This window comes from Oratosquilla oratoria, chromosome 21 (assembly GCF_046742065.1).
Source record: "Oratosquilla oratoria isolate Oo_2021 chromosome 21, ASM4674206v1, whole genome shotgun sequence".
NCBI classification, from domain to species: Eukaryota; Metazoa; Arthropoda; class Malacostraca; order Stomatopoda; family Squillidae; genus Oratosquilla; species Oratosquilla oratoria.
In genome coordinates, this window is record NC_134797.1 from 31,800,094 (window position 1) to 31,827,058 (window position 26,965).

General features: G+C 38.9%; 1 protein-coding gene across 2 annotated transcripts; it reads left to right on the top strand.

Moving 5' to 3' along the window:
* Positions 1-295: 295 nt before the first annotated feature.
* Positions 296-23,879, top strand: LOC143036835 (solute carrier family 35 member E2A-like). 2 transcript variants are annotated; one of them, XM_076204648.1, is made up of 8 exons: positions 296-398; positions 2,328-2,419; positions 4,820-5,027; positions 9,190-9,325; positions 10,850-10,965; positions 16,577-16,763; positions 16,944-17,147; positions 20,498-23,879. In XM_076204648.1, exons 2-8 carry the CDS (start codon positions 2,330-2,332, stop codon positions 20,694-20,696), a joined length of 1,140 nt encoding a protein of 379 aa, XP_076060763.1. In that variant the 5' UTR covers positions 296-398; positions 2,328-2,329; the 3' UTR covers positions 20,697-23,879. The 2 variants fall into 2 exon arrangements, with proteins under 2 accessions (XP_076060763.1, XP_076060762.1); XM_076204647.1 differs by lacking the exon at positions 296-398 and adding an exon at positions 1,194-1,257.
* Positions 23,880-26,965: the final 3,086 nt, after the last annotated feature.

Here is a 26,965-nt window from a genome sequence, read left to right on the forward strand (position 1 = left end):
TTTATACTCACTAAATTCTTTATGATAACATAATAAATGATCCAAGTTCTCCTATATCCTACTACTACGCAAGGGTCTTCTTGTGTTACTTATCTGGGGAAATTCAAAATGCCCGCTTTCAGTAACTCCGATAAAACATTTTTCATACTGGATACAATTATATCTATTCCCCGAAAGGGAAGTTAAAAATATATATAAGTATATTGAAATAAATACTATAATAAGCTAAAACTGTTTTATCAATTCAAATATTTCTATTATATCTTTTTAAAACTGTTTTTGTTTTGGTTGATGTGTCAAACATTCTGGATCAAAAGTTAACCTAGACCAAATACGTGTGTTGTTGTGATGGGACGAAGGGATAAAGTACCGGTTATGTGATATTAGGCTTTGCAATGGTATGTCTTGTTGCTATCTTTACATCTTACTAGAATAAGGATAAATCCGAAATAAATTTTAGTCAGATAAAACAATAAATTAACTCATGTGGGTATTAAATTGCTCGGTAGGTAATCATCCAGCTGGACATTACAGGTAGCCTATTTTGTGGCTGACCTTGGAAAAGTGTTATGTATAACTATAAGGATAGTAAGGCTCCGCGATTGGATGCCTGTGAAAAGTCCATTACATAAATAGTATATTTATTTTCTGGTTATAATTTGATTTTAGTGCTGCAGCTACCATTTGATTATACAGATGAGGGGAAATATTTACAGTAATGATAGTAATTTTAATTTTTGCTTCAAATTTACTAATTGGAAACCTACAATTACTCAGTAGCTGGCAATAGACCTTGGATCCTCCCATAGATCTCTCTGTGAAGAAACATTGCACTATTGTCTGTGTTGTACTATTCACCTATTGTAGACTTCCGATGTCATTGGCTTATAGTAATCAGAGGGAACTGTTGCCGTTTGTCAGCTGTCCTCATGAGGAAAGGTAGAGGAAATACAGCAAAGTGATCATGGGCCCAGTCTGGAGACTATCAGCCCTTAGGGTCGCACCTTCAGATGGAAATGAGAATGTAAAGATGGGTAGCAGGGAGATTGTTCTATGTTTATTCTGGAAGATCACCATGTAAAAGTACCTGTTGTTGACTCCTGTTATCTGTAAGGACAGGTAACCCTCCCCCTGCTATTTTATTTATTTCTCTATAATTTTTTATCCATCTATTCATTCATGACTTTCCTAGGTGATGATCAACATCCATGGGATTGGCTCATAATTCACTCATAGAGGAGATATTTTATTATTTAGGTAAGGATTAGAGTGGGGCAGTGTGTTATCATTTGTGTAATGATTGCACCCGTAGTAATTTGCATCATTGGCCAAGTCCATTTTATGTTGATATGTTTTTAAAACTGGATTGTGGCCCGAGTACAGATGTGGTAGTATGGTTCTTGCTTGTTGGAAGGGGGATTTTTCTACAGGGCTGATGTCTGGGAATTGGGAGTTTCGTGATTAGTTTTGTGACCATAAAACCATATATGGAGATCAGACAGACATTCGCAGAAAGTATCTGTTTACAGCAATCTCACTCTGGGGTTGCCTCTATAAGGAAGATTTGAATTTATATTTGTTCTACGACTACTGGCAACATTTTCTAAGGTTGCAAGGTTACGGTTAGATAGGCTGAGTTAAGAGTTATCAATCAATGTCTTCCGTGCAGGAGACCCATAGCTTCCAGGTAACTGATAACAGCCACTAGGATGGGCGACAAGTCAGTCAAGATATTGTTTTGTTGTGTGGGTAAGGCTAGAGTAGGGCTTTGTAGGATGTGTTCTGTGTTGTGTGTAGTGATTGTTTCCAGGGTAATTTGATAGGCTGAGTGTATTATGTGTTGATTCTGTTTTATAGCTGGATGGTGGCATGAGTACAGTCATGCTAGTGTGGGAGCGATTTCTCTGTTGGGCTGATGTCTGGGGGGAGTCAGGTGGAATGTAGAATAAACTTTTGTGATTGAGTACTTTTTTTTTTCTTATGTTTTGAGGTGCACATGGAAGGCTGTTGTACATGTTCGAGTCATATATTGTCAGTATTTAATGATGTAAAACCTCACCTAGACACTGGGAAACCCACCAGATAATACTAAACTATTTAAGTTAGAAAAATACAATTTTACCTTAAATTGTATCTTGTTGCATTCCTTCTTACCTAAACAGTGGGCAGGATACAGGGATGACCCTTTATCCATAAGGAGCTAAGATGAGAGTGAAACAAGGGTGGTGGAATAGGTGGGAGTGGGTGCATGCGTTGACTGGGTAGACCTTAAATTATTGTATTTAGGTGTAGTTTAGATATATAAGCTTACACAATTTTGTTTGCAGCAATGCCCTCTGGACCTGGTTTGATTTTTCACACCCTGAGAACTTCACTTCCTAACCTGTCCAATCGCACAAGTACCATGGCATCCACAAAGGTATGTATGTTGTGAATATATGCATATATTTAATGATTTACACATATACAATTAATACATGCTAATCTAATCAGTGGCATAAAGATTTTAACATACTTGTTTAGGTGACTGCATGTAGATACTAGGATGTTTAATGTAGTTAGGTTTATTCTTGCCAAGGTTTATTTTTATCATCATTTGTATTGAAATTCAGTATTTTTTGAACACAATGTATTCCTGGAGTAGTGATCCTGTCTACCACTGATTTGTTCCCACACCTTCCATGCAATACATAAAGTAAATTAACAATAATCTCTTCCATATTCTGACCAAAGTAATTTAAACTTTTGGTGATGAATTAGATTTTAGGTAATTCATTTTGCTGTGTTTAGGATGGGAGAGGTCGGAGAGTATTCTGTGTTGTCAGACAGGACCACTATACTTTGTAAATGCCAAACACACATTAATTTTGTTAGTATTTTTTCAGCTCTGCAGTGTTTTTTAATTCATTGCTAGTCATTTTCCTTTACAGTGTACATATTCTGGTCACAAAAGTCTTTGTGTATTGGTATTCAACCATGATTAATGAAATAGATAAGGGAAAATAGAGTTCAAATGTACAAGTACAGTGAGTCCTCCTTATATGGTAATTCTTTATCCGATAAATTCACAGTTAGGGTATTTGGTAATTACTACCCTCGATTCTATTTATGGTAAGAAAAATTCACAGATACGGTATCCGCTAGATATTTTGAAGAGGAAAGAGCAGGGAGAAAATACGTCTGTCATATCCTATTATTACATGTTATAATGGGTTCGGTATACAGTAATTTCAATTTCCGATAAGGTTTTCAGGAACACATATGGACCGTATAACGAGGACTTACTGTATCAGTACATTGATGGCATGGAGTTGCTCAACATTCTTTTAAGGACTTAAGATTAAACTTTATTCATAAAGGCATGCTGGCTTCACTTTTGACTTATCCTCTACCTTCCTTCCTTTATGACACCTTTCTTTGATCTTTCCTTTCCCACTTGACCTGAATTGCAGAAGAGGACCTCCTTGTCCCTAGAGTTCAATGAGGTGGGGGCTGTCCACAGTACAATATGACAGTCTCCAACAATTTTTTTTACAGCTTTCCTGTTGCTACAAACTTTATTGTTTTCTCTACATAAACTTCTGTATTCCCATTTTTCTTTCTACACATTCTTGTACCACACATCTTTAACCAATCCTCAAAGATTTTAATTATGCTGTATATCCATTTGATCTGTTTCTCTATATACCAAGAGCTTTTTTCCTCATATCAGAGGGGTAGCAAAGTCAAAGGCACGTACTTATTCCTACCCATTCCACTACCCTCCACCACCCTGTCCTACCTCTCGTCTTAGCTCCTCATGGATGACGGGTCATCCCTGTATCCAATCCACTGCATTGGGTCAGAAGCAATGGAGCAGGACATTGTACATCGACAGCAAGGCTGCTTCACTTAATTGATGACCCCCCTCCCCCTCTCCGTCCCCTCATGCAAAAAAAGAGAAGACGGGTAGAAACCCCTTTGGGCTGCAATGAAATATCATTCACACATAAGCAACTCCTACTTCCCCATACCCCTCCCCTCTCTTCCTTACATAACGGTATCATCTATACACAACCATCCTTATCTCCTGCCTTCTCCCTTCCTTGCTTAGTGCCTCCTTCACCTCATCCATCTCATCCTCAGTCACCCCCTCAAATTTACTCCTTCTACCTCTGCCTTCCATACCTCTTTTCCTAATCTTTATCCACTTATTCTTTCCATGTGTCCAAATCATCCCAATATGCTCATCAGCTCTATGTGTCATCTCCTTTTCCACTCCTGTTCTCCCCTCCTCCTATCCATTTGACAGGGACCAAAAATATGTACCTGCATGGGATGGTCTTATGGAATAGACATCAGAGAGAATCTCTCTGCTGCCCTTCAGATAGTGAAACTCAGGGTAACAGTGTTTATGTTCCACTCAATATTTCGTCACTAATTTCCCATATGCTTTCCACTTTCCTCATCTTTTTTTCATCCTCAAGTTTTTATATTTTTACTGTTGTCCACAATCCTTTTGTATTTCTTACTTCTTCCAAATTATTATCTTGCTTCTCATAACTGCATTTATTCTTAAATCACTTAAAGATCCTATTTATTTTCTTCCAGTCCTTTAACTCGTCACCCACATCACTTCAGTTTTTTTTTGCTTTTACATCTCTCCATCTTCTTTTTATCATCTCAACCAATGTCAGTAATGATCTCATATCTGTTTGTTCATTTCATATCTTCTCTTTACCTGTAACCCACTTTCAGCCTTTTTTGTAGTGTCTGATTTAGTTGGATATATACACTTATTTAATTATTACTTTTATTCATGATTGTCATTGTTTCCTAGGTTGAAGTTGTTGATGCTGATGCAAAGCCCAAATTGACATCTTATCCAAGTGATACTTCACTTGATACCAAAGTCGTAGATAAAGCCAAGGGTTTGAATCATCCAAGGGCAATGCTATTTTTGATGCTGTGGTATATCTTCAGTGGATTCACACTCTTTCTCAACAAGTACATTTTATCATATCAAAAAGCAGATCCTCATGTACTGTGTAAGTATTTCAGTATTAGAATTTTTTACTACTCTTGCTTGTTTCAAGATTAGCATGAATAAATTTGTTTTGACTGTTCTTGTCAGAGGCTTAAGGAAATAATAAATCTGTCTGTTGCCCTGTATCTTGTGTTGGGGACCAATGACTCAAAGATAACCAGCAAGAGCCACCAGATTGGCCCATAAATCACTCAAGGAAGACAGATTGTGTTGTCTGGGTATGGCTAGGGTGGGGGCAGTGTAAGATAAGGTGTTCAGTGTTTTCTTTGTGATGATTGCATCTAGGGCAGTTTGCCTCTGACTTGATTTGTGTTGATATTGCTGGATGGTGACCTGAATATAGTCATGCTACTGGTTTTTGGCTATCTTGGCAGGGATTTCTGTGGGACCAGTATCCAGAGGGGTGTAATGGAGCAGGATGTTTGTCTGTCTGTCTTGTAATGCTTGTTTTTGTGATCTGAGTGTGAATGTATTTTTGTATGGATATGTTCTATGATATAGGTGGTAGGTTGTTGCAGATGCTTGAGTAGCATATTGGTGTATTTTTTGATGCATTCTGTTGGTTGTAGTTGTTTGATTAATGAGAAGGGCGAGTAGAGTTTTGGGCTCTTGCATAAAACTGTACATATCATTTTCATGGGATGTTCTATAAAGAGGACTTTGTTTTTTGTATGAATGTGTTTTATTGCAGTGGTTTTGATGTATCCTGTTTGCAGGATGTTTGTATTTGTTTTTCTGACTGTTGGGAACAATGCTACAGAAGCATTTATTGGGAAGACAAAAACAAAACTTAAATACAGTAGCATGTCCAGGATTTAGACAATAAAAGTGATTACATACTAACAATTCAAAAGGATCACATTTCAGTATACTTCCACAATTTGGTTCCCTACAATTAGAAATAGGATTATGATAGGAAGAGTTAAGGATGTACATGTGCTAAGGGAGAGGGTGGGGGAATATCAGATCATTTTTTGGTGGAAGGTAAGTTGAGAGTGGAGGATAGATGGAGAAAGAGGAAAGGGACAAAAGGTAGGGAGGTTCTTAGAGTGAACTCCTTGAATGAAAAGGAAAAGGAGAAGGAGTACGAAAAGAAGCTGAAGGAGGAGTGGGAGGGAGTTAAGGATAGAGCAGAGATGGGTGTGGAGGAGGAATGGGGATGGTTCAAGGAGGGAGTCTTAAAGTGTGCAAGGATGGTGTGTGGAACAAGAGGGACAGGGGAAAATAGAAGAAAGGGTAGTGAATGGTGGGATGAGGAAACAAAGAAGGTTGTAGAAGAGAAGAAGTGAGCATTCACAGATTGGTTACAAAAGAGGACAGGGGAGTCATATGAGACGTACAAAGAAAAGAAAAGAGAAGTAAAGCAAAAGGTAAAGGAGGCAAAGAGGAGAGCAGATGTGAAATGGGGTAGGAGTATGACAGAAAATTTTGAAAGTAATAAAAAGATGTTTTGGAAAGAAATTAAGAGAGGAAGAGGAGGCGAATCAAGTAGGGAAGAAAAGGTAAAAGGTACAGATGGAGAGTTGATAATGGAAGAGATGGCAGTGAGGGGAAGATGGGCAGAATATTTTAGGGAGTTGCTGAATGTGAAGGAGGATAGGGAAGGAAAGATAGCTGCAGTGGGAAATACGAAGAAAATGAGAGTGATGAGTGAGGAGAATGGAGGAGAAATAAGGAAGGATGAGGTGAAGGCAGTTGTAAAGATGATGAAAGCAGGTAAGGCACCTGGTCTGGATGGATGTCATGCAGAATGTCTGAAAAAGGGAGGTTCAGTGATGGTGGACTGGTTGGTGAGATTATTTAATGTTTGCTGGAGAGAGGGTAGAGTACCGGAGGACTGGAGTAGTGCCTGTATAGTTCCTCTTTACAAGGGAAAAGGGGACAAGTGTGAATGTAGTAATTTCAGAGGGATTAGCCTGTTGAGTGTAGTAGGGAAGGCTTATGGGAGAATCTTAATTGAGAGGATTAGGAGAGGAACAGAAGGAGTAATTGGTGAGGAACAGTGTGGATTTAGGACGGGTAGAGGTTGTGTAGATCAGATCTTTGTGGTAAGACAGATATGTGAGAAAGCTATAGGAAAGGGGAAGGATGTTTTTTGGGCTTTTATGGATCTGGAAAAGGCTTATGATAGGGTAGACAGAAAGGCACTGTGGGAGGTTATGCAGATATATGGGATAGGAGGAAAGCTTTTGGGAGCTGTCAAGAGTTTTTATGTGAGTAGTAGAGCATGTGTTAGGATTGGAAATGGAGAGAGTGAGTGGTTTGAAGTAAAGGTGGGACTTCGTCAAGGATGCGTTATGTCGCCCTACTGTTCAACTTATACATGGATGGGGTGGTGCGAGAGGTGAATGCTAGGGTAGTGAGTCAGGGACTGGAGATGGTTAAAGAAAATGGAGAAAAGTGGGAGGTGAGCCAGCTGTTGTTTGCGGACGACACTGCGCTTGTGGCATGTGGCAGGGTCAGAGGAGGGATTGAGGAAGCTGGTGGCAGAGTTTGGGAGAGTATGTGATAGAAGAAAGCTAAAGATAAATGTGGGTAAAAGTAAGGTGATGAGATGTACAAGGGGTGAAAGTGGCAGTAGACTGGAAGTGAACATTAAGGGAGAGCGACTGGAGGAAGTGGATAGTTTTAGATACTTGGGTGCAAGTGTAGCAGGAAAAGGTGGAGGTAGAATGTAGATTGAGAGAAGCGAGTAAATGCCTTGGTGGTTTAAAGAGTGTAATGAGAAATAGACATTTGGGAATGGATGCGAAGAGGAGACTGTATGAAGGAGTGATTGTGCCAACAGCACTGTATGGGGCAGAAACGTGGAACATAAGAGAAGAAGAGAGAAGGAGTTTGAATGTGTTTGAGATGAGGTGTCTGAGAAGTATGGTGGGGGTTACTAGGCTAGATAGAGTGAGAAATGAGGAGGTGAGGAGGAGAACAGGGGTGAAAAAGGATTTGGGAGATAGGGTTGATGAAAGAATATTAGGATGGTTTGGACACATGGAAAGAATGAGTGAAGAAAGACTAGTAAAAGAGGTATGGAAGGCAGATGTGGAGGGAGTGAACATGAGGGGACGTCCTAGGATGAGGTGGATGGATGGGGTGAAGGGGGCTTTGGGGAAGAGGGGAATGTCTGTTGAGGAAGGAAGGGAGAGGACGGAAGACAGAGGTGAGTGGAGAATGGTTGTATATGGATGATGTTGTGACTGCATGAGGAGGAATGGTCGAGGGGGTGGGGGGGGGGGGGTAGTATGTGTGAGTAAATTTTGACGCAGCCCGAAGGGATTTCTCCCCGTCCTCTCCTTATATGCAAAGGGGGGACGGAGAGGGGGGGTCGCCGATTAAATGAAGCGGCCTTGCTGTGGATGTACTGTGTCTTGCGACACTGCTTCTGACCCAGGGCGGTGGGTAGGGTGCAGGGATGACCCGTCATCCAGGAGGTGCTCAGATGAGAGGAAGGGTGGGAGGGGTGTGGAGTGTATTTAGGGATGAAATGGGTGGGAGTGTTTTTATGCCTTTCCCTTTTTGGCTACCTCCCTTGGAAGGGGGAAAAAGCCTTGGTATATGTATGTATGTATGTACAATTAGAAATATAAAGAAAAGGTACAGAGTACAATGAAAATACTTGAAAATTATAGCAGGCTGGATCAAAACAACTCCAATAATAGAAAAAAATATAGATCAGTGCATGAGAATGATTAGTATGTAGTTCTAAGCATAAACACTGAAAGCCATATATCTATTATGCCACATCACACAACCATAGCCCAGAGTCACTGATTTAGTCCATGAGTCACTTTAGAGAAGTGAGTTTGCCCTACATTCTTTCCAGATAGCAACACATTGTAGTATAAAGTGCTCTTTGGTTTCTGCATGTTGGTTGCATTTTTTTTTTCCTCTCCCTCCCCCCCTTCATAATGTAGATGTGTTTCGACTAAGTTATCCACATAAAATTATAAGATGCAAACAGCCTTTGTTAAAGGAGACAGCAATTGATTAATTACAAACATATACATATGTTCAAATATCAGAGGAAACTTGTAAATGTCATATTACATTTTTGCATGTACCTGAGTTTTGTTAAATGGCAATATATGGATGGCCTACTTTCTCTACCACCACAATTTCATTGTGTAACTGTTTATGTAATGGCACTTGTGCCTGCTGAATTACAGGTGGAATGCAGATGTCTATAACAATGATTTGTGGGTGCATCCAGCTGCGATATCCATTAGGCACCTACAGACCCATGCCTAGTCAGAAGAAACCCAGTAATTTCATGAAGAAAATGTTCCTTGTAGGAATGCTCCAGTATGTATTATAGCTTCATGTACAGGTAGTATTAGTATTTCAAGTTCAGTGTAATGTTACATGAACATGTATGAATTATTAAAGTGTTGATATATTTGTATGTTGAATTTGGTGAGTGATTTGATAGAATTTGATGTTTAATAGAGCATAGAATTTAGTGTGCTTTTACTTGACATTGGATAGTGATAAAATTTTAGAAGATGTCCACTTCCTTTGCATAGAGGAAAAGGTCATTTGCATTTACATACATTCTTTGGAAGATCATAATTTATCAATATAAATGATAGGGTGGAATGAAAACTATTATAAGAAAGAGTTTTTGTTGGGGGGAATGAATTCAAAGAAGAGGTTGAAGTGATTGTACCAATGATCTTGTTTGGAGGAGAGATTTGGAATTTAAGAGAAACAGAAAGGAAGACTGAATGTGTTTGAGATGAAGTGTTTAAGAAATATGGTTGATGTTACAAGAATGGATAAAATGAGAAATGTTAAGGAGAGGCAGAGAATGGAGTTGTAGAGGCAATGGAAAGGTTAGATTAAAGAATGCTGAAGTGTGCTGGGCACATGGAAATAATGAATGAGGAAAGACTAGCAAAAAAAAAAGTGTGAAAAGCAGATGTGGATGGAATAAACTTAAGAGGAAGACCAAGAATGAGATGAATAGATGGGGTAGTACTTCAGTAGTGATAACAACACTTCTATCCTTGAGAACAATATCTTGCTGAAGAGGTGGTGTCTTAAAGGTGGACAGGAAAACATTTAGCGAGGAATAGTAGGAGTTGAAAAAAAAAAAAATTGAGCAACAATTAGTCTCCAGTCATAAAAGAATGCTGCATGATTCTGAGAACCTGAAAATATTAAATACATAAAATTCAAAACCTGACACAATGATAGATAGGGTAAAGGGCACATTTAATGCACAAGGAATATCTATGTAATAGGAAAAAGATAGAAGTGAATGGAAGGAAATTACGAATGGATAGAAGTACGACATGTCCTGAAGGGTTGTTCTTCTCATCTCCTTCATGAATTATTTTGAATAGATGAGGAAAGGGATTGCCATAGGTTGAAGGGTAAACCAGCTTTGTCTGTTGAACCCTACCATGAAAATGATGTCTTGTTACACTGACCTTGACCTGAGCAGTGTAATGGGGAACAGAAATGACAGCATCCAGGAGTTGCTGAGATGGGAGGGATGATAAATAGGTTTTGATGTGTATGGAGTGAGTTCTGTTTTGACTCCGCCACCGTACATTGGGGAAAAGGCACATATATATGCACACATACATACATATGGTTGTGTGTGTGTGTATTACTTAGGCTTCTCATGTATTCATTCTTTTAATTGTTTATTTCAAGTATGGCTGCAATCTTTGTTTTACTCATTATAAGAATGATAGTTCTCACCTTCAGTTTTTGAGATGCTCCATTCAGTTTTAATTTCTCATAATAGTTGAAGTATTCTGTATGCTTATGTACAGGCTCCTGCACTGTTGTACAGTTATACCCTTCTTTCTTCCTTAGGTTGGGGACAATCATGTTTGGTTTGATTGCTCTCTATTTTGTTGCTGTCAGCTTTGCAGAAACGGTGAAAAGTTCAGCGCCGATTTTTACAGTTCTCATTGCCCACCTTATCATGGGTAGGATATTTTGCATAGTATTCATGTGTGGCTGGTTTGTGTTCTTTGCATGTTATTATTCTAACTGGCTTTAGGGGTTGTTACAAAGGGTGCCATCAAAATATATCCTGATTTTTCAACAAAGTGCCCTTAATAGGGATACTTGTCATGATTTGGTAATACACAACATTTTCTTATATACACTTGACTCTATATTTTGCATACTAAAGGGTCCATTGATTTGAATTGTCCATAATTTCATGGAAATGATAGTGGTGATTTTCAGAAAAAAGTGATAACATGGCCATAAATCCAACATACACACACATTTATATAGATCATTGATTACAGAACCATCATAACCACCATTCGTTATCCTTAAACTTGATAACCAGATTACATGAAGCTTCTCACATACTACCATGATATTAGTATCACACATGACTAATCCTGCACATACAGTTTATACATTAGAGACCTTTATCAAGATGAAAGCAAGTTGAACGTAAATAGGAAAGAGAAAGAATACCAGAGAAAACTGAGGTAGGTATGGGATTTTGTGAAAGATGGTATCTTTCAAAGAAGAAATACTAAAGTGCACAAAGATGGTGTACGGGATGGAGAGGATGGGACAGAACAGGAGGAGAGCCATTGAATGGTGGGAGCAGTGGTGTCAGAAAAAGAAAATGTCATACGAGGAATGGCTGCAAAGAATAAATGAGAAAGCGTATGAGAGGTATGGAGTAAAATGTATGGAAGCAAAGTCTGCTGAGAGTGGTCCAGTTTTTGTACATAAGTAGTAGAGCTTGTCTGAGAGTTGAAAATGGTTTAAGGTGAAGGTTGGTCTACAGTATGGTTTGTGACATTTCTATGGTTGTTCAATGTGTATATAGATGTAGTGGTGAGATACACACAAGACTGCTAAGCATGGGGTAAGTGAGAGTGGAAGTGAAGTGAGAGGTGAGCCAGTTGCTGTTTGCAGATGACATTGCACTTGTGATTGAGTCTAAAGGTAGATTGTAGCAGTTGGTGGTGGAGTTTGGGGAGGATGTGTGGACGTAGAAAGCCGAGAGTAAATGTGGGCAAAAATAACATGGTTAGATTACAAGCGATGCAGATGATGCATTGGAGGTGAATATAGAAATTGAAAGGCTGGAGTCACCAGCAAATAAAGAAGGGGAGGTGGGGGTGAATTATAGAGTAAAGAAAGCATGTAAATATTTAGGGGTAATCAAAAGCATTATGAGAAATAGGTATCTAGCAATGAATCCAAAGAAAAGGTTGTGTGAGAGAATGAGCCTAGAGTACTGTATGGAGCAGGCTTAGAATTTGAAGGAGGCATGTGGAAGAACCTTAACCTTTTTTGAGAAGTATGATAAGTTTTACGTAGATGAATAGAATGAGAAAAGTAGAGCTAAGGCAGGGAAGGAAAGAGCTGTTGGATAGGGTAGATCAAAGAGAGCTGAGATGGTTTGGGTGTATGGAAAGGAGTGAGGAAAAATTAGTAAAAGGAATGTGGAAAGCTCATCCAATCTTAGGTCCTCATGGATGAAGGATCATCCTTGTTCCCTGCTACACTGCTCAGGTCAGAGGGAACTCGCTAAGATACAGGACCTCTGCATCAGGATTTGATTATTCTCGCTGATTCATCCCCACTGCTTCATTACATGGCAAACCCCTCCCCCCTCATCCACTCAAGAAATATACAAAGCAGACAAAAAGGAAATCCTTCCATGCTGCCATTTCTTCGTTCATTTATAACCACCCTCCATTCACCTCTCTTCTTTACGCTTTGCTTTCTTTGTCCAACAGAAAGTTCTCTTGCACTCAAAGCCCCTATCACTTAGTCCATCCATTTCATTCTTGATCTTTGCTTTAAGTTCCCACCCATTCATCTCTATTTTTCACACAATTATTTGCAAGTGTTTCTTCACTCATTCTTTCCATATGCCCAAACCATCCCGATACTTTTATCAGTCTTGGCTACATGTATTAGGATGGTTTGGACACATGGAAAGAATGAGTGAAGAAAGACTAGTAAAAGAGGTATGGAAGGCAGATGTGGAGGGAGTGAACATGAGGGGATGTCCTAGGATGAGGTGGATGGATGGGGTGAAGGGGGCTTTGGGGAAGAGGGGAATGTCTGTTGAGGAAGGACGGGAGAGGACAGAAGACAGGGGTGAATGGAGAATGGTTGTATATGGATGGTGTTGTGATGCATGAGGTGTAATGGATGGGGGGATGAGGGGTGAGGTAGTATGTGTGAGCAAAATTTGACGCAGCCCGAAGGGATTTCTCCCCATCTTCTCTTTTTTATGTAAAAAGGCAGAGGAAATGCAGTTGCAGTTAACAGAGAGATTTTGGGCCTGGTCTGAAGATCAAGTATCAGCCCCTTTGAGCTGCACATTCAGAGATGAAGTTGTTGATGGGTTTTCAAGATGGGCAGTAGGGAGATGATTCTCTCAGATATCCATCTTGGAGGGACCAATGGCAGAGGTCTTATAAGATGGATGGCAAAGCTTCCTGTTATCAAAACCTGTTCTCACACTCAAATTGAAAGGTGCAGCTCTGAGGGGATGACACTTGGTCCCTGGACTGGGCCCAAGACTTCACTTACTTTCAATTTCATTTCATACACCTTTTCATGTATAGAGAGCTGTCAACTGGTGGCTGTTCCCATTTTGCCACTACTTTCAGCCAGTGACATAGAAATTGTCCCACACCAGTATAACACAGACAACATTCAAGAGTTTCTTCCCAAAGAGATTTGTGGGATGGAGGACTGTTGCTAGCCAGTGTGGACCTGCATGTTTTCCATTTGGTAAAAGTTGAGGCAACTGCTATTATTATTATTATTCTCAGTCTCCTCACCAACTCAAGAGGAGGTGAGGCAGAGAGCATGTGGGGGGTTGGGGGTTGGAAAGGGAACTGGCAGATAGGTTTGATGAAAGAAGACTGGGGTAGTTTGGTCATATGGAAAGAATGAGTGATGAAAGACCAGCAAAAAGTGTGGAAGGCAAGAGGTGGATGGAGTGAACTTAGGGGAAGATCAAGATTGAGATGGATGGATGGGATGAATGAGGCCTTAGGTAAAAGGAGAATGTCTGTTGAACAGAAAAGGAAGAGGGCAAGAAATAGGAAGTGGTTGTGGATGGATAGTAGGTTGATGTGGTTCAAGAGAATTTATCTTCATCTCCATTTACTCATGTGGGGACGTGGGTGAGGTGGGTTATAATGTAAGTGAAGCAATGAGGTTGAACCTTCTTCAGTTGTCGGGCCTTGCTGTGGAGGTGCAGTGTCTTGTTGCTTTGCTTCAAACCCAGGTTGTGGGTGGAGGAAGGGATGGTCCCTCATCCACAAGGAGCCAAGGGAACAGGAAAGTGAATAGAGGGTAGGTGCATGCCATTGCTGGCTACCTCCTGGGAGAAGAAACCTTTTGGTAAATAGATTAATATATTTGCAGGGCCATTACTTGCAGATACCTGCCATTGCTCTGTTTTCCTGTACACAATTAGATAAAAAGAAACGAGTTAATGCATCCTTGACACACTCTATCTACATCAAGGCACTTTCTCCTCTGCATACCTTGCATATGTCCTGTTTCCTCTTGATCTTTAACTTCCTCTGTAGCCTCTCTCTTATTCTATTGTCTGCAAAAAAATTGTGTATGCACCATTGAAAACAAATTATAAAAGCACTCTTGTTTTGTATCTGATGGCCAGTGTAGCATTCATCTGCTACATTAACGTATGCTTGTTGCTTTAGTGTTGTCTGAGCTGTTATAGTGAGTGAATTTATTTTGCACAGGCTCCTAATGTTACCCTCAAATTTTGAATATCTTGCTTGTTCTACAGTTGCATTAATTTTATACTTAGATGGTTTCAGTCAGTCTTAGCATTGAGAAGGGAAGAGTAAAACTGTTTTGGCAAAAGAGAATGGAAAAAACACTGTACAGGATGCTGTTAGAATACCATTTGCCATCTTGTTGCTATCATTATTGCACTGAGACAGCCTGCCTCTGAGAGGCCAGGGAAGACTTCTAAGGCCACTGACAACCTCCTGAAGAATAATACATTGAAGGATGTTATGATTACTGCAGGAAAATTAAAGAAAAATCGTCCTAAGTTGATGTAGGGAGTATGAGAATGTACTGCACAACAACAGCTACAGAAAGAACCGGCCACATATAGTTGCAACAAGGTGATGGTGCTCCTCATCCTGTATAGTGCACTATTTCTTTTGTTGAAGCATTTTCAGGATGAAATAGTGACCTTAATACTAAGACCGGTTGGAGCCATGCATTGCCTCGGGTCTCTCTTGCAGAAGACTCACAAAGTGTATTTTTTCTGGGTAAGACTAAAGTGGGGCAGTGTAGTATGAGGTGATCACTGTTTTCTATGTGGTGACTGCATCTGGTTGGAGCCATGCATTGCCTTGGGTCTCTTGCAGAAGACTCCCAAAGTGTATTTTTCTGGGTAAGACTAAAGTGGGGCAGTGCAGGATGAGGTGATCACTGTTTTCTATGTGGTGACTGGATCTGGGGTAATTTGATTCTTGGGCCAGGCCTATTCTATGTTGGTGTTGTTTTGTGACTGGATGGTGACCTGAATGTGATCATACCAGTGTAGTTCATGCTTTATGCTAGGAGTTTCTCTGTTGAGCTGTTGAACTGGGGGGGAATTAGACGGATTTTTTTTTTTCTGTGTACATATTTTTGTACAGATGTGTTTTAAGATGTAGATAGTTGGCTGTATATATTTGAATAGTGTGCTGCTGGTGTTGCTTTCTTGTTAAATACATCTAGTAATTGTTGAGTGATGTGTGTAAGTAATGCTGGTGGAGTGGCCCTTTTTGAATCCAAGTTGATTAGAGGTGTGCTAGTTGTGTTTCGTCTATTTCAGTCTTTCCATCAACTTGGAGTTTGGTCTACGGGATGCTGGGTTTTTGGGCGGTTTGCTTAGTTTTGAGATGAATTTTGTTCTATTCAGATTGTTAGAAATTTGTCGTGCATACAGGAGTTGTAGAAAGTACAGTCACAAGTAAAAAAAATTTACCCATGCTACAGTTTTCATGTCATTATGATTATTTTTTGTCTAGTATGGGATATATTTTTCACTATTTTTAGCTTACAGTTAGGTAATTTTCTTGAATAGATTGGAAAAAATATGAGACAAAGAATTTTGACTTTTGTATTATGACAGAATGTGGGTGGTTGAAAACTTTTGATTGTGACTGTACTTCATATTAGGCTTGTATGTTTGTTATTTTGATTGGGCTGTCGGTATGCCTTTTTAATTTTCATATTCCATTTTCTATATCTCTGTTGGAAAAGTGAGGGTTAACTTGTTATCTTCCAGATGCAAAAAATATAAAGAGCTTTTACACATTGTTTTCACTGCAGCATACTCTATATTTTTTCCAGATATTGTGTGTATTTTATGTATTTTTCATAATAGATTTCTGTCTATTCTCTCATATACCCCATTTATCTCAATACATATATGCCTACAAATATGCATTTTCAGCCTTAATCATAAGGTAGATTTTCATACATGTATGTAAAACAAAAACTGTTTTTAATGTCCTTTATTAATCCAGGATTCTTTTTTTTTTTCTCCAAATTGCGTAACAGGGGAGAAAACAGGTCTTTTTGTAAGCTTATCCCTAATTCCTGTCATGGGAGGATTGGCACTGTGCTCTAGCAATGAATTATCATTTAGTTTTATGGGCTTCCTCTGTGCCATGGCCACTAATCTCTGTGAATGTGTCCAAAGTGTTGTTTCAAAGGCACTTCTGTCTGACAAAGCATATTTATACAAGTATGTAAACTGCATGTTGTATACATGTTTATTTGTGGAAACACGCGTATAACTGGATATATGTAGATTATATTTTGCATTTGTCTTCAATTAAATGTTATGACAACAAGTTATATATATATATATTTCTGTCCATTGCAAAAAATAGGTATTACCATCATGTTTTCAATTATTTTACAGTCCGGCAGAACTGCAGTTCTACCCAAATTTGGCAGCAGTATTTCTCCAGCTTCCAACATGGTTCTTTTTTGTCAATTTTGACAAATTACACAATAAACTAGACAGCAATCTAGTAATAGCTATCATTTTAGATGGCATCTCATTCCATGGACAGACCATCACCGCATACGTATTGATGTCCTACGTAAATCCAGTTACATACAGGTGTGTATTTTTCTGTTATGTCTTTAACTTTATAGTGGATGCAGTATACTGCCTTTGCTTGATTGTAATTCTAAATATCCAGTCATTTCAGCATATCTTTTTGTTAACTGGGTGCAGAAGTTTTCTATCATCGGGAAGTGAAAAACTAATTTAGCTAAGTTATTATGTATGGTAATCAGTATTCTAGCTTGGGAAACTCTAGGTTTCATCATTCCTGTAAAGTGGAAAAATTCGGAATGCTTTGGATTATACTACAACCAAATGTCATCAGTCAATCAATCCATTGCCCCAGAGCTCTCTTGCAAGAAACCGGCAGCTTCCAGGTCGGTAACTGCCAACAGTTATCAGATCAGTTCATAAATCAAAGAAGAAATATTTGATTGAATGTTATCTGGATAAGGCTAGGGTGGGGCAGTGTAGGATAAGGTATTCAGTGTCTTCTGTGTCATGATTCCATCTGGGCAGTTTGTTTCTGTGGCCAGGCCCACTCTGTATTGTTTTAGTGCTGTATTGTGGCCCGAGGGATTAATGATGGGTACCAACATGTGGTAGTCCTGCAAGATGGACGGCAAAGCTGCCCATTTTCGAAACCCGTCAAACTCTCTCACAGCCATCAGGAGGTGCAGCCCTAAGAGTCTGGCACTTGATGTCTAGACTTGGTCCAAGATCTTTCATACATACATATACCAAGGCCTTTTACCCACTTACAAGGGAGGTAGCCAAAGTCAAAGGCATAAATCTACTCCCACCCACCCTATACCCCACACACTCCATTCCCATTTACCACCTGTCCCTCCCTCTTTACTTGGCTCCTCAAATATGTTTCTTACACATTTTTACATATGAAGAGCTGACAACCAATAATTGTTCTCTTTTCACTGCCACTTTGAACCAGGAAACAATCTCACACTGATGTGCAGACAACAGTCCAAAGTTTCTTCTCAGAGAAATCTGTGGGAGATTCCAAGGACTATTGTCTGGCACTTTCGTGCTACAGATTTTCCATTTAGTGAAACTTGAGGCAACATTTGATTGATTGATGGTGACCTGAATGTAGTTGTGATAGTGTAACTGCTTTTCTTGGTAGGGAATTTTCTGTGGGGCTAATGTTTAGAGGAGTTTGTAGGAGTAGGGAGTTGAGTGGTTGTTCTTGAAATGGATGTTTCATGATCTGGGTGCAGATGTGTTTTTGTATTTATGTGTTGCATGGGGTAGGTTGTAAATGTTTGAGTAGTATTATTGTTTTTTTTTTTTCCATATACTGTATATCTCTCTCTCTCTCTCTCTCATTGATTGCATGAATTCTAAATCCTACTCAACCATTTCATTGTATTGAGTAGGATTGAGGGCTCATGCATGGAACTGTGTCAGTTTCACATGCTGTTCTATGACGAGGATTTTAGTTTCAGTGTACTATTCTATGGGTGTGGTTTTGATGTATTCTGTTAGTGTTCACAATGCATTATTTTGTATAGTTTCTAGGGTGTCTGTTTTTGTTTTCCTAATTGTTGGGAACCATGACGTGGAGACATAGTTGAGTATGGTTCTCAAGTCTCTGATTAGTTTCTTCCTGGTGACTAAAACAATGCTGATCTTAGTGTGTTCATTGTCTGGTTGATTTTCACTCGTAAGTCTTTGGTGTGTAGGCTGAAGGACATGCCAGTACGTAAGTGAGGTCCAGGACTTTAGCGTTCTTTTCCAGTGGAAAGATTTGGCCATTCAGATTTACTATTAGATGGTTCTTTGTTTGGTTGCTTGAAATGAGCAAAGTTACCAATGATTACTAAGGGAAGACCTCCTCCAATATGTTTTTCGTAAGCCACTGTTCTTGTTTGTCTTAGAAGTTTGGGTGTCCTTAGCAGCTGTTTTGTATTTGCAAAATGCTGGGTGTGCTGTGTCTTGCGACACTGCTTCTGACCCAGGGCAGTGGACAGGATGCAGGGATGACCCGTCATCCAGGAGGTGCCAAGATAAGAGGGAGGGAGGAGGGTAGAGGGGAGTGGAATATATAGGAAATGGAATGGGTGGGGGTGGTTTCTATGCCTTTTTCTTTTTGGCTACCCCTTGTGTAGGGGGAAAAAGCTTTTGGTATATGTATGGGTTATTATTGTCAGGTCATTGACATAGGTGAGTACTTTAGTGTTATGCTCTGGATCTGGTGTGGGGAGATTATTTGTTGAAGTGGTTGAATGATGTGCCTTAGGGAGTCCATTGTACAATCTTTTTGGTACCAAATATTTAGTTGTATTGAGTTAATGTTCACTGTCTGCCAGCTAAGAATTGTAGTAGCCATTTCTTGCTTTATCAAATGGCTTATGTCCACTGTTACCACAACTGCTCTTTTTGGTGGTGCTTCTTGTTAGATCCCACCAGCATTTGTTAAGTAATGTATATGAGTATTGCGCTGTTTGAGTAGTCCTCCTTGAATCCATGTTAGTTTGGGGAGGTGAGCAGATTAGTTATGTTTCTGCAATAATTGTTTCTATCAGCTTGGATATGGTGAATTGTAACGAGATTAAGCTGAATGGTGTCCTACATGCAAGCATGCTAATGTGATTCTCACTTCTTTAGGTCACCAGTTAACACTAAAACAATATCAACACCGAATAGGCTTAGCCACAGAAACAAACTGCCCCATATCCAACAATCACATAGAAGACTTAGAATACCTTATCTTACATTGCCCCATCCTAGTCATATTCAGACAACAAATACTTATTCTTTGAGTGACTTATGGGCCAGTCTAGTGGCTGTTGTTACCTGGGGGATTGGGTTTCTTGCAAGAAAGACTGGGAGTCAACAGGCTGACTGATTGATCTACTTTACACGGGACTGCTCGGACAGACAGTCTTGGGAACAACAACAACAATAAAATCTACTTTACAACACTGTATAGGCTACAAGAGCTCATGAAATCACTTTAGTGTGCTGATAATGTAAAATCAGTAATTGAGTTTGTTTGGTACATTGGCCAAAGCACCCGCACAGCAATGCATACGTCAAGGAAAATCTCAAAATGTATTGGTATGGCAAGTAGTACAGTGAGGGATATCAACCAGGTAATTGCAAAATAATGTAGACAGTTTTTGTCAGAAGACACAACAGCATCACAAAGAGGTAGATCTAGACTAAAATTGCTAAGAATCATAGGAAAAAATAAATGAAACGAAAAAAAAAAAATTTTGGTCTCAAGCTGTCCTTGACATAAATAACCAAGAATGAGCCTGGATCACTGTGTTCCAAGGCAGATACTGAGGGAATTCAACTTAGAAAATGGCCTCTGTCATGCACCTTTCTCTCTTCATTACTCTTGCCATCTCTTTTTTATTAAATTCATTATTCTTTTACAGTGTTGCCAATACAACAAAACGGGCCTTTTTGATTTGGCTCTCGGTTCTGCTTTTTGGCAATCCTGTAACCCTCCTGAGTGCTGTTGGAACTGCAATTGTCATTGGAGGGGTTCTTCTATACAACAAAGCAAGAGAAGTGGATGCAAGAAGGCGAGATTTCTTCTCCATCACAGAAGAAAAGATGAATAATATTAGATAATACTATTTAAATACTATATATATGCAATTTATTTACATACCATTGTGTGTTTTTGCTCTTGAGTATGTAAGTGCATGTTTTTTTGTTTGTATATGTACACGTGTGAGTAAGTGTATGCATTTTCATCTGCAGAATCCTCATGTAAAGGGTAACTCATCAGCCAAGCTATCAGTATTGGGGTTTATTTCCAGAATCAAAAGAAATTGAGGGGAGGGTGAAACTAGTGTAGTGGGAGCGATAGTAAGATAGTCTGGTGAAGAAAATCAGAATAATAGTTGAAAATAAGTCAGCGTTCTTTTCATAAAGAAGACTAAGCCACTATGTATTTATATACATGTATTATACTCCTACTCCAAACCAGCGACACAAACATACTCACACTGATACAACTTAAAAAATTTATGGGAACCCCTGGGGACTCTTGATAGCCACTGTGAGGCTGTTAGTTTCCAGTCATTGAAATTCTAGGCAACAGTTATTGTTGTTGGTTAAATGAAGCAGCCTTGCTGTGTCTTGCTGCATTGCTTATGACCCAGGGCAGTGGGCGAGATGCAGGGATGAACTATCATCCAAGAGGAGCTAAGAAAAGAGAGGGGGAGGGAGGGGTGGTGAATGAGAGTAGAATTATGCCTTTTGACTTTGGCTGCCTCCCATGTAGGGGGAAGAAGCCCTATGTATATGTATTATTATTATTATTTTTATTATTACTATTATTTATATTATTGTGTTTGTGTATATATATATACACACACATACAATGTGAGAGAGTGAGAGTATGTGATGGTCTTAGATCATGTGTTGAAATCTGATCAGCATTTATTATACCTCTAAATGATCTCAGAGTTCACATTTGACCTGATCAATAGGTAATGTTGTAACCTTACACACAAATGCACACACAAATTTGTGTACATGTAGTTGTAGTGTATGGGGTTGGAACTGCTTATGGATCCTGTCTCTGCCTTCACTTATCAAACTTTGTCTTAGAATTAATTATGTTGTTGATCTGGTTATATTTTCAACAAACTTATTCCCCAAATCTTCACATCTGTATGAAAAGCGATACTTTGTAACATCCTTTAAGCAATCTTGCTTTTTAGATTTTTTTTTACCCTGACTTCTTGTTGATCTTTCATTCTACACTAGCAGATCCTCTGTATCCAGTCTTTTCTCTTCCATTTTACTGATTTGAATATTATGTCACTCTCTTCACTCCTAATGTCCCAGTTTTCAGTCTTAACTTATATGTCTTGTCATTTAGGCTTGGGATCATCTTGGTTGCTGCCTTTTCTATCTTCTCTATTTTTTTCTTAGATGTGGTGACAACACAAGTTCAGCATATTCTGGTCTGGGATGAATCAGTCTTTCAGTTATATTTTTCATTATCATTTCACCCATGTAATGGAAAATCACTCGTATATTCCTCATCAAATTACAAGTTTCTCCCGTTATTCTCTTTATGTATCTTTCTGGTGACATATCATCTCTGATTAAAATCCCCAAAACCTTTTCCTTATTTCCCTGTACTATTGATTCCTCTTTCATTGCATATTTTCTAATTGGTCTCCACCCTCCAAATATGACCCTTTTCCAAGCTTTTGCATTTCTTTATATTGAAGTTTGTCTTCCCTACCTGACTCCAATCATAAACCTTATCTAGGTCTTCCAGTCATTGTCTACAATCCTCTTTGTCCTTTTTCATTATTTTAGCATTATCTACTAAAAGGTTTGCTTAGTTACCTATTTATATTATCACTGATATACAGTAGAAACATTATAGGTGCCAGATCCATACCCTTTGGTACCTCACTAGTCACTTCTCTCCAGCCAAACATTTCATATCTAATTACTATTCTTGAACACATCACTTGGAAATTTGTTCACCTACTATTGTGTACCTGTAAGATCCCCTATGTTTTCTATCTTCCATATTCATTTGTTTTTGCAGCACCTTACTGAGAGTGTGTTTGTGCAAGTGTGTGTGTGTGATTTTGTTTCATATTCCTTTTCTAAGTAATTTCATTTCTATAAGAGGCAATATGATGAAGATTTCATGGTTGCAGTCAGATTAGGATGGGGTTAACTGTATGGATGGGGTTAACTGAGGTAGGCATTACACCTTTATTATAAGAGTTCCCCAGAAATTAATAGAATAAGTTTGGTGACAGCTAGTATAATGGGAAAAGTGCCATCATATACTGGAAGGTTAACTTTTTTTCTTCTCTATGCGTGTTTCTTTATCCTATAATTTAAAATAACAAATCTTTTTTTATTGACATGAAATCTTTTTACAATAGAATTATATTTTTTGGTACTAGTAATGATAATTTATTGTGGTCATTAAGGACAGTACTTCAATTGATGTTTGATTCACAGTTATAGCTGGTAAGAGCACCGTTCATGCTCTATATGTAGAATGGATGGTCCAGTGAAAAATGAAGAAGAGCATTAGATGAGACTGGAAAATTGATATTGCCCATATGGCATGAAACACATACCATACTATAGTTTTCAGAGCATTTTTTTTTTTTTTTTTTTTACATTTCATCATCTCAGCAAATGAACAAATAACCAACACAATCATATACCTGTATTGGTGGTTGACAATTCAGGTATTCTTTTCAAGTTTGTTGATTCAGAAATTTGTAATGCATAGCATTGTTTTTCAGATTGATATGTAGTGGGTTTCTACTAAATGTTGTACTTAAACATTTTCACAAGTGAGCTACATTAAGTTGTGGCTTTATGTTGTGGAACATTGTGATACACCTCTGCAAATGTTGTGGAAATGTAATATTAGAGATGGTGTGGCTAAGAAAAGTTAGAAACCATTTGACATATTGTGTAAATTCAAGGTATATTTCAGATTAACAGTGCAGAAATTATAGATATTTATTAAAGTTTAAATATTTTACCTTTAGAGTGTGTTGGTGTGTAGCATTCCATAATGCATTTCTTATTGAAGTCTGTGAAACGAAAAAGCACTTTGAATGTGTTTAACATTCCCTATTTAGATATATAAAGTGCTTTTATTTTTCAACTGTAGGTGCTGTGAATAAGCCAGACATGCTCAACTTTTAATTTATTTTTTCAATCCTTGGGATTGGACATTTAAACAGAGTTAATGCAATTTGTTTTTGGTATTGTGTAATACACTGCACGAAATAAAGGCAAGATTTGATACTCTTGTTTCATATTCTTTTAATGTACAACTGACCACAATAGAAACAATTATTTAGAATTAAACAGTTGCTGGAGTCAGTGCAAAGTGAATGATTAAAGTTTGGTGATTCTTCTGACCCAGGGCAGTGGACAGGATGCAGGGATGACCCGTCATCCAGGAGATGCCAAGATAAGAGGGAGGGAGGAGGGTGGAGGGGAGTGGAACATATAGGAAATGGAATTGGTGGGAGTGGTTTCTATACCTTTTTCTTTTTGGCTACCCCTCGTGTAAGGGAGAAAAGCCTTTGGTATATGTATATGATTCTTCTGGTATGCCCCTTATTTGTTAGATGCTATTTATCAATCAGGGACCAATGACAAGTATCTGCTAGTGGTGATCCTGTAAGATCAGAGACAATTATTTCCCTGGTACCCATCATCAAAACCCATCAACCTCTATATTTCTTCCACCTTTTCTCATCAAAACTGTCTCACTTTGATGTAATGCACACAATAATTAATTTTCTTCTCAGACAGATCTATGGGAGGACCCAAAGACTTGTCAGCCACTGAGGGTCTGCTGGTTTCCAGTCAATGAAACTCGAGTTAACAGTTATTGTCAGCCATCAGCCAATCACATTTTTTACCTAGTTGTATTATACGGGAAGGGAGCTATGCTCGTGGTGACCCGTCTTTGTATTTTTCAGCATCAAGTTTATTCTTAAAATTGCAAATAGTATTTGAACACACTGTTTTTTCATTTAAGTTCTCATATTTGATTAATGATTTGTGTGCATTATCCAGTACATCTCAAGGAGTCCAACAATTTCTTGAGACTTTCCTTCTAAAAAAAAGACTAACTGCTGCCTCATCACTTCTTTGTGATGCTACCTGGGATTGAATTTCCATCTGGGAAATTGATGCTAAGTATGAGGTAGCAAGTGAGACTGACAGTATGTTAAATTAGTGTCAAAGATTTCCTCCGTGTAACAATAACTTTATTCTTCCTACCACTCTTCTGATAATGGTTAGTGATGGTGGAGGCTAGAGATACCTCTGGAAGCACTATTTGAGGATGAAACAGCTATCAATCGTACAACATTTAGCTTGGCAAAGCTTTTTTAAGTACATAAAAAAAATGAGTCAAACATTGTACAATTGATATAGGTTTCATTCTCAAATGGTGATTTCTCTGCCAAAATTCTTGGCACAGTAAGTCCTCGTTATACGGTACATATGCGTTCCTGAAAACCTTACCGCAAACTGAAATTACTGTATACCGAACCCATTATAACATGTAATAATAGGATATGGCAGACATACCTTCTCCCTGCTCTTTCCTCTTCAAAACACGAGCGGATACCGTATCTGTGAATTTTTCTTACCGTAAATAGAATCGAGGGTAGTAATTACCAAATACCATAACTGTGAATTTACCGGATAAAGAATTGCTGTATAAGGAGGACTCACTGTAATTGCTATTTGCAAACATTTCTGAAAGCCCCTAATCAACCCACATGGTAGGTAGTGCAGATCCAGTGGTTGCCCTGCGCTGGGACTAAGGAGACAATACAGCTTAATATCCACCTGCATGACTGAGCAGCCCTTTGCAGGATCATCTCTGCTTATCCTATGAAAGGAAGGAACTAGAAAAGGGGCTCTAAACATATCCTCCCACACACACACACCTCATTTTCACCTGGCTGAGGAACTAAACCCCAGCAAGGTCACCCAACTCATCAATTGAGAGCATGTCACTTCCTCACATACCAGTGCCAATCCCCACAATTTCTCTGAGAAAGTTCTTGTGCACCCATCCTTCATATTCTAAACAGTTCTTGGCAGGTTTGGTCAACTTGCTTCCTCAATCAAAGGTTGTCTCTTGTGGACACAACCCTGCAGGTAGGAGCAACGTCAGGGAAATATGCCATATGTCCAAATAGCTGAAGTAAAATGTTCAGTTTTGCTGGTAACAAGCCTACACTGTCTCACAGAACAGTTCTGGTTTGAAACATTGTCATTCCAACAATAAACCATGATTCTCTGAAGGCACTTAGTACCAAATATGCTGAATTGCCTCTTAAGATAATCATTCAATTGTCCAAATCTCACAGCCATACAGCAAGATGGAGTGAAAATGACTTGAAGATTGGGATCTTAGTCTTGCATAAAGATCAATAATATTATATATTCTGGTTGAGAGAAAGCAAAATACTAGGCAATAGCATTACTTTTAAAAGATTTCTTGATATGATCAACCACTGTTATGCACTACACTTCTAAGGTATGTGAAGCTGTCCATGACTAAAATGTGTCATTCAGTAAGCCTCCAAACACCTGGACCTTGGTTTTGGTACAAGAGACCAAGAATCCAAATAATCTTGCCTCCCTATGCAGTGGTGAAGGGCTGCAACCAAATCCTCAATGTCTACAGCATCATTGGTGAAGACAAGGTCAATAACCTTATTGCTACCAATGGATGCTCAATAATGACATTGATTGACAGCTGTGTCCTATACCCAGTCCATACATGCATTGAATAGTGTGGGGTCAAGGCCACACTCTTGAGTTAACAGGAAAGGAACTGGACATGCCTCCACACTTCATAGCACTGTCCCACAGCATAAACCAGACACCAAGTCAATAATCCTCACAAGAATCTCACAGATCTGCAGAAGATCCTAAAGTGCCCCACAATGCACTGAATCAAGCTAGTTTTAAGATCATCATAGGCTGCAAGAAACCTCTGATGAAACTCGTCCCATCTGTGACACAAATAAAGTAGAAAATAAAACAAGGAGAGAGTGGTGGCCATCTGAACCCTAAAGCCCTTATGTTATGTCCCCACCACACTCCATGACACCTTCCTATGAACAAAGCAATGAAACTTCCTCCTGAACTCAGAAACAATTTATTAAGATAACGCAGTGACATTTGCCCTCTATGCCGCCTCAGTGAAGTGAAAGGTTACCACTGCTGATCAAACTTAATGACCTTGAGGGTCACAGCCACTGACCACTACTCCAATTCTGTTCAACAACACTGCATTCCCAGACTTGCCCCATTCTACTGGCTCCTATCTCGACCAATATTGAGATGAAAAGGAC

What these genes read in the sequence shown, in the direction of transcription:
- LOC143036835 (XM_076204647.1), top strand. Translation starts at nt 1,209, where the DNA reads ATGGGATTGGCTCATAATTCACTCATAGAGGAGATATTTTATTATTTA. An exon ending in GGAGATATTTTATTATTTAG is followed by an intron (nt 1,258 to 2,327) that starts GTAAGGATTAGA and finishes TTTTGTTTGCAG; the next exon opens with CAATGCCCTCTGGACCTGGT. An exon ending in AGCAGATCCTCATGTACTGT is followed by an intron (nt 5,028 to 9,189) that starts GTAAGTATTTCA and finishes GCTGAATTACAG; the next exon opens with GTGGAATGCAGATGTCTATA.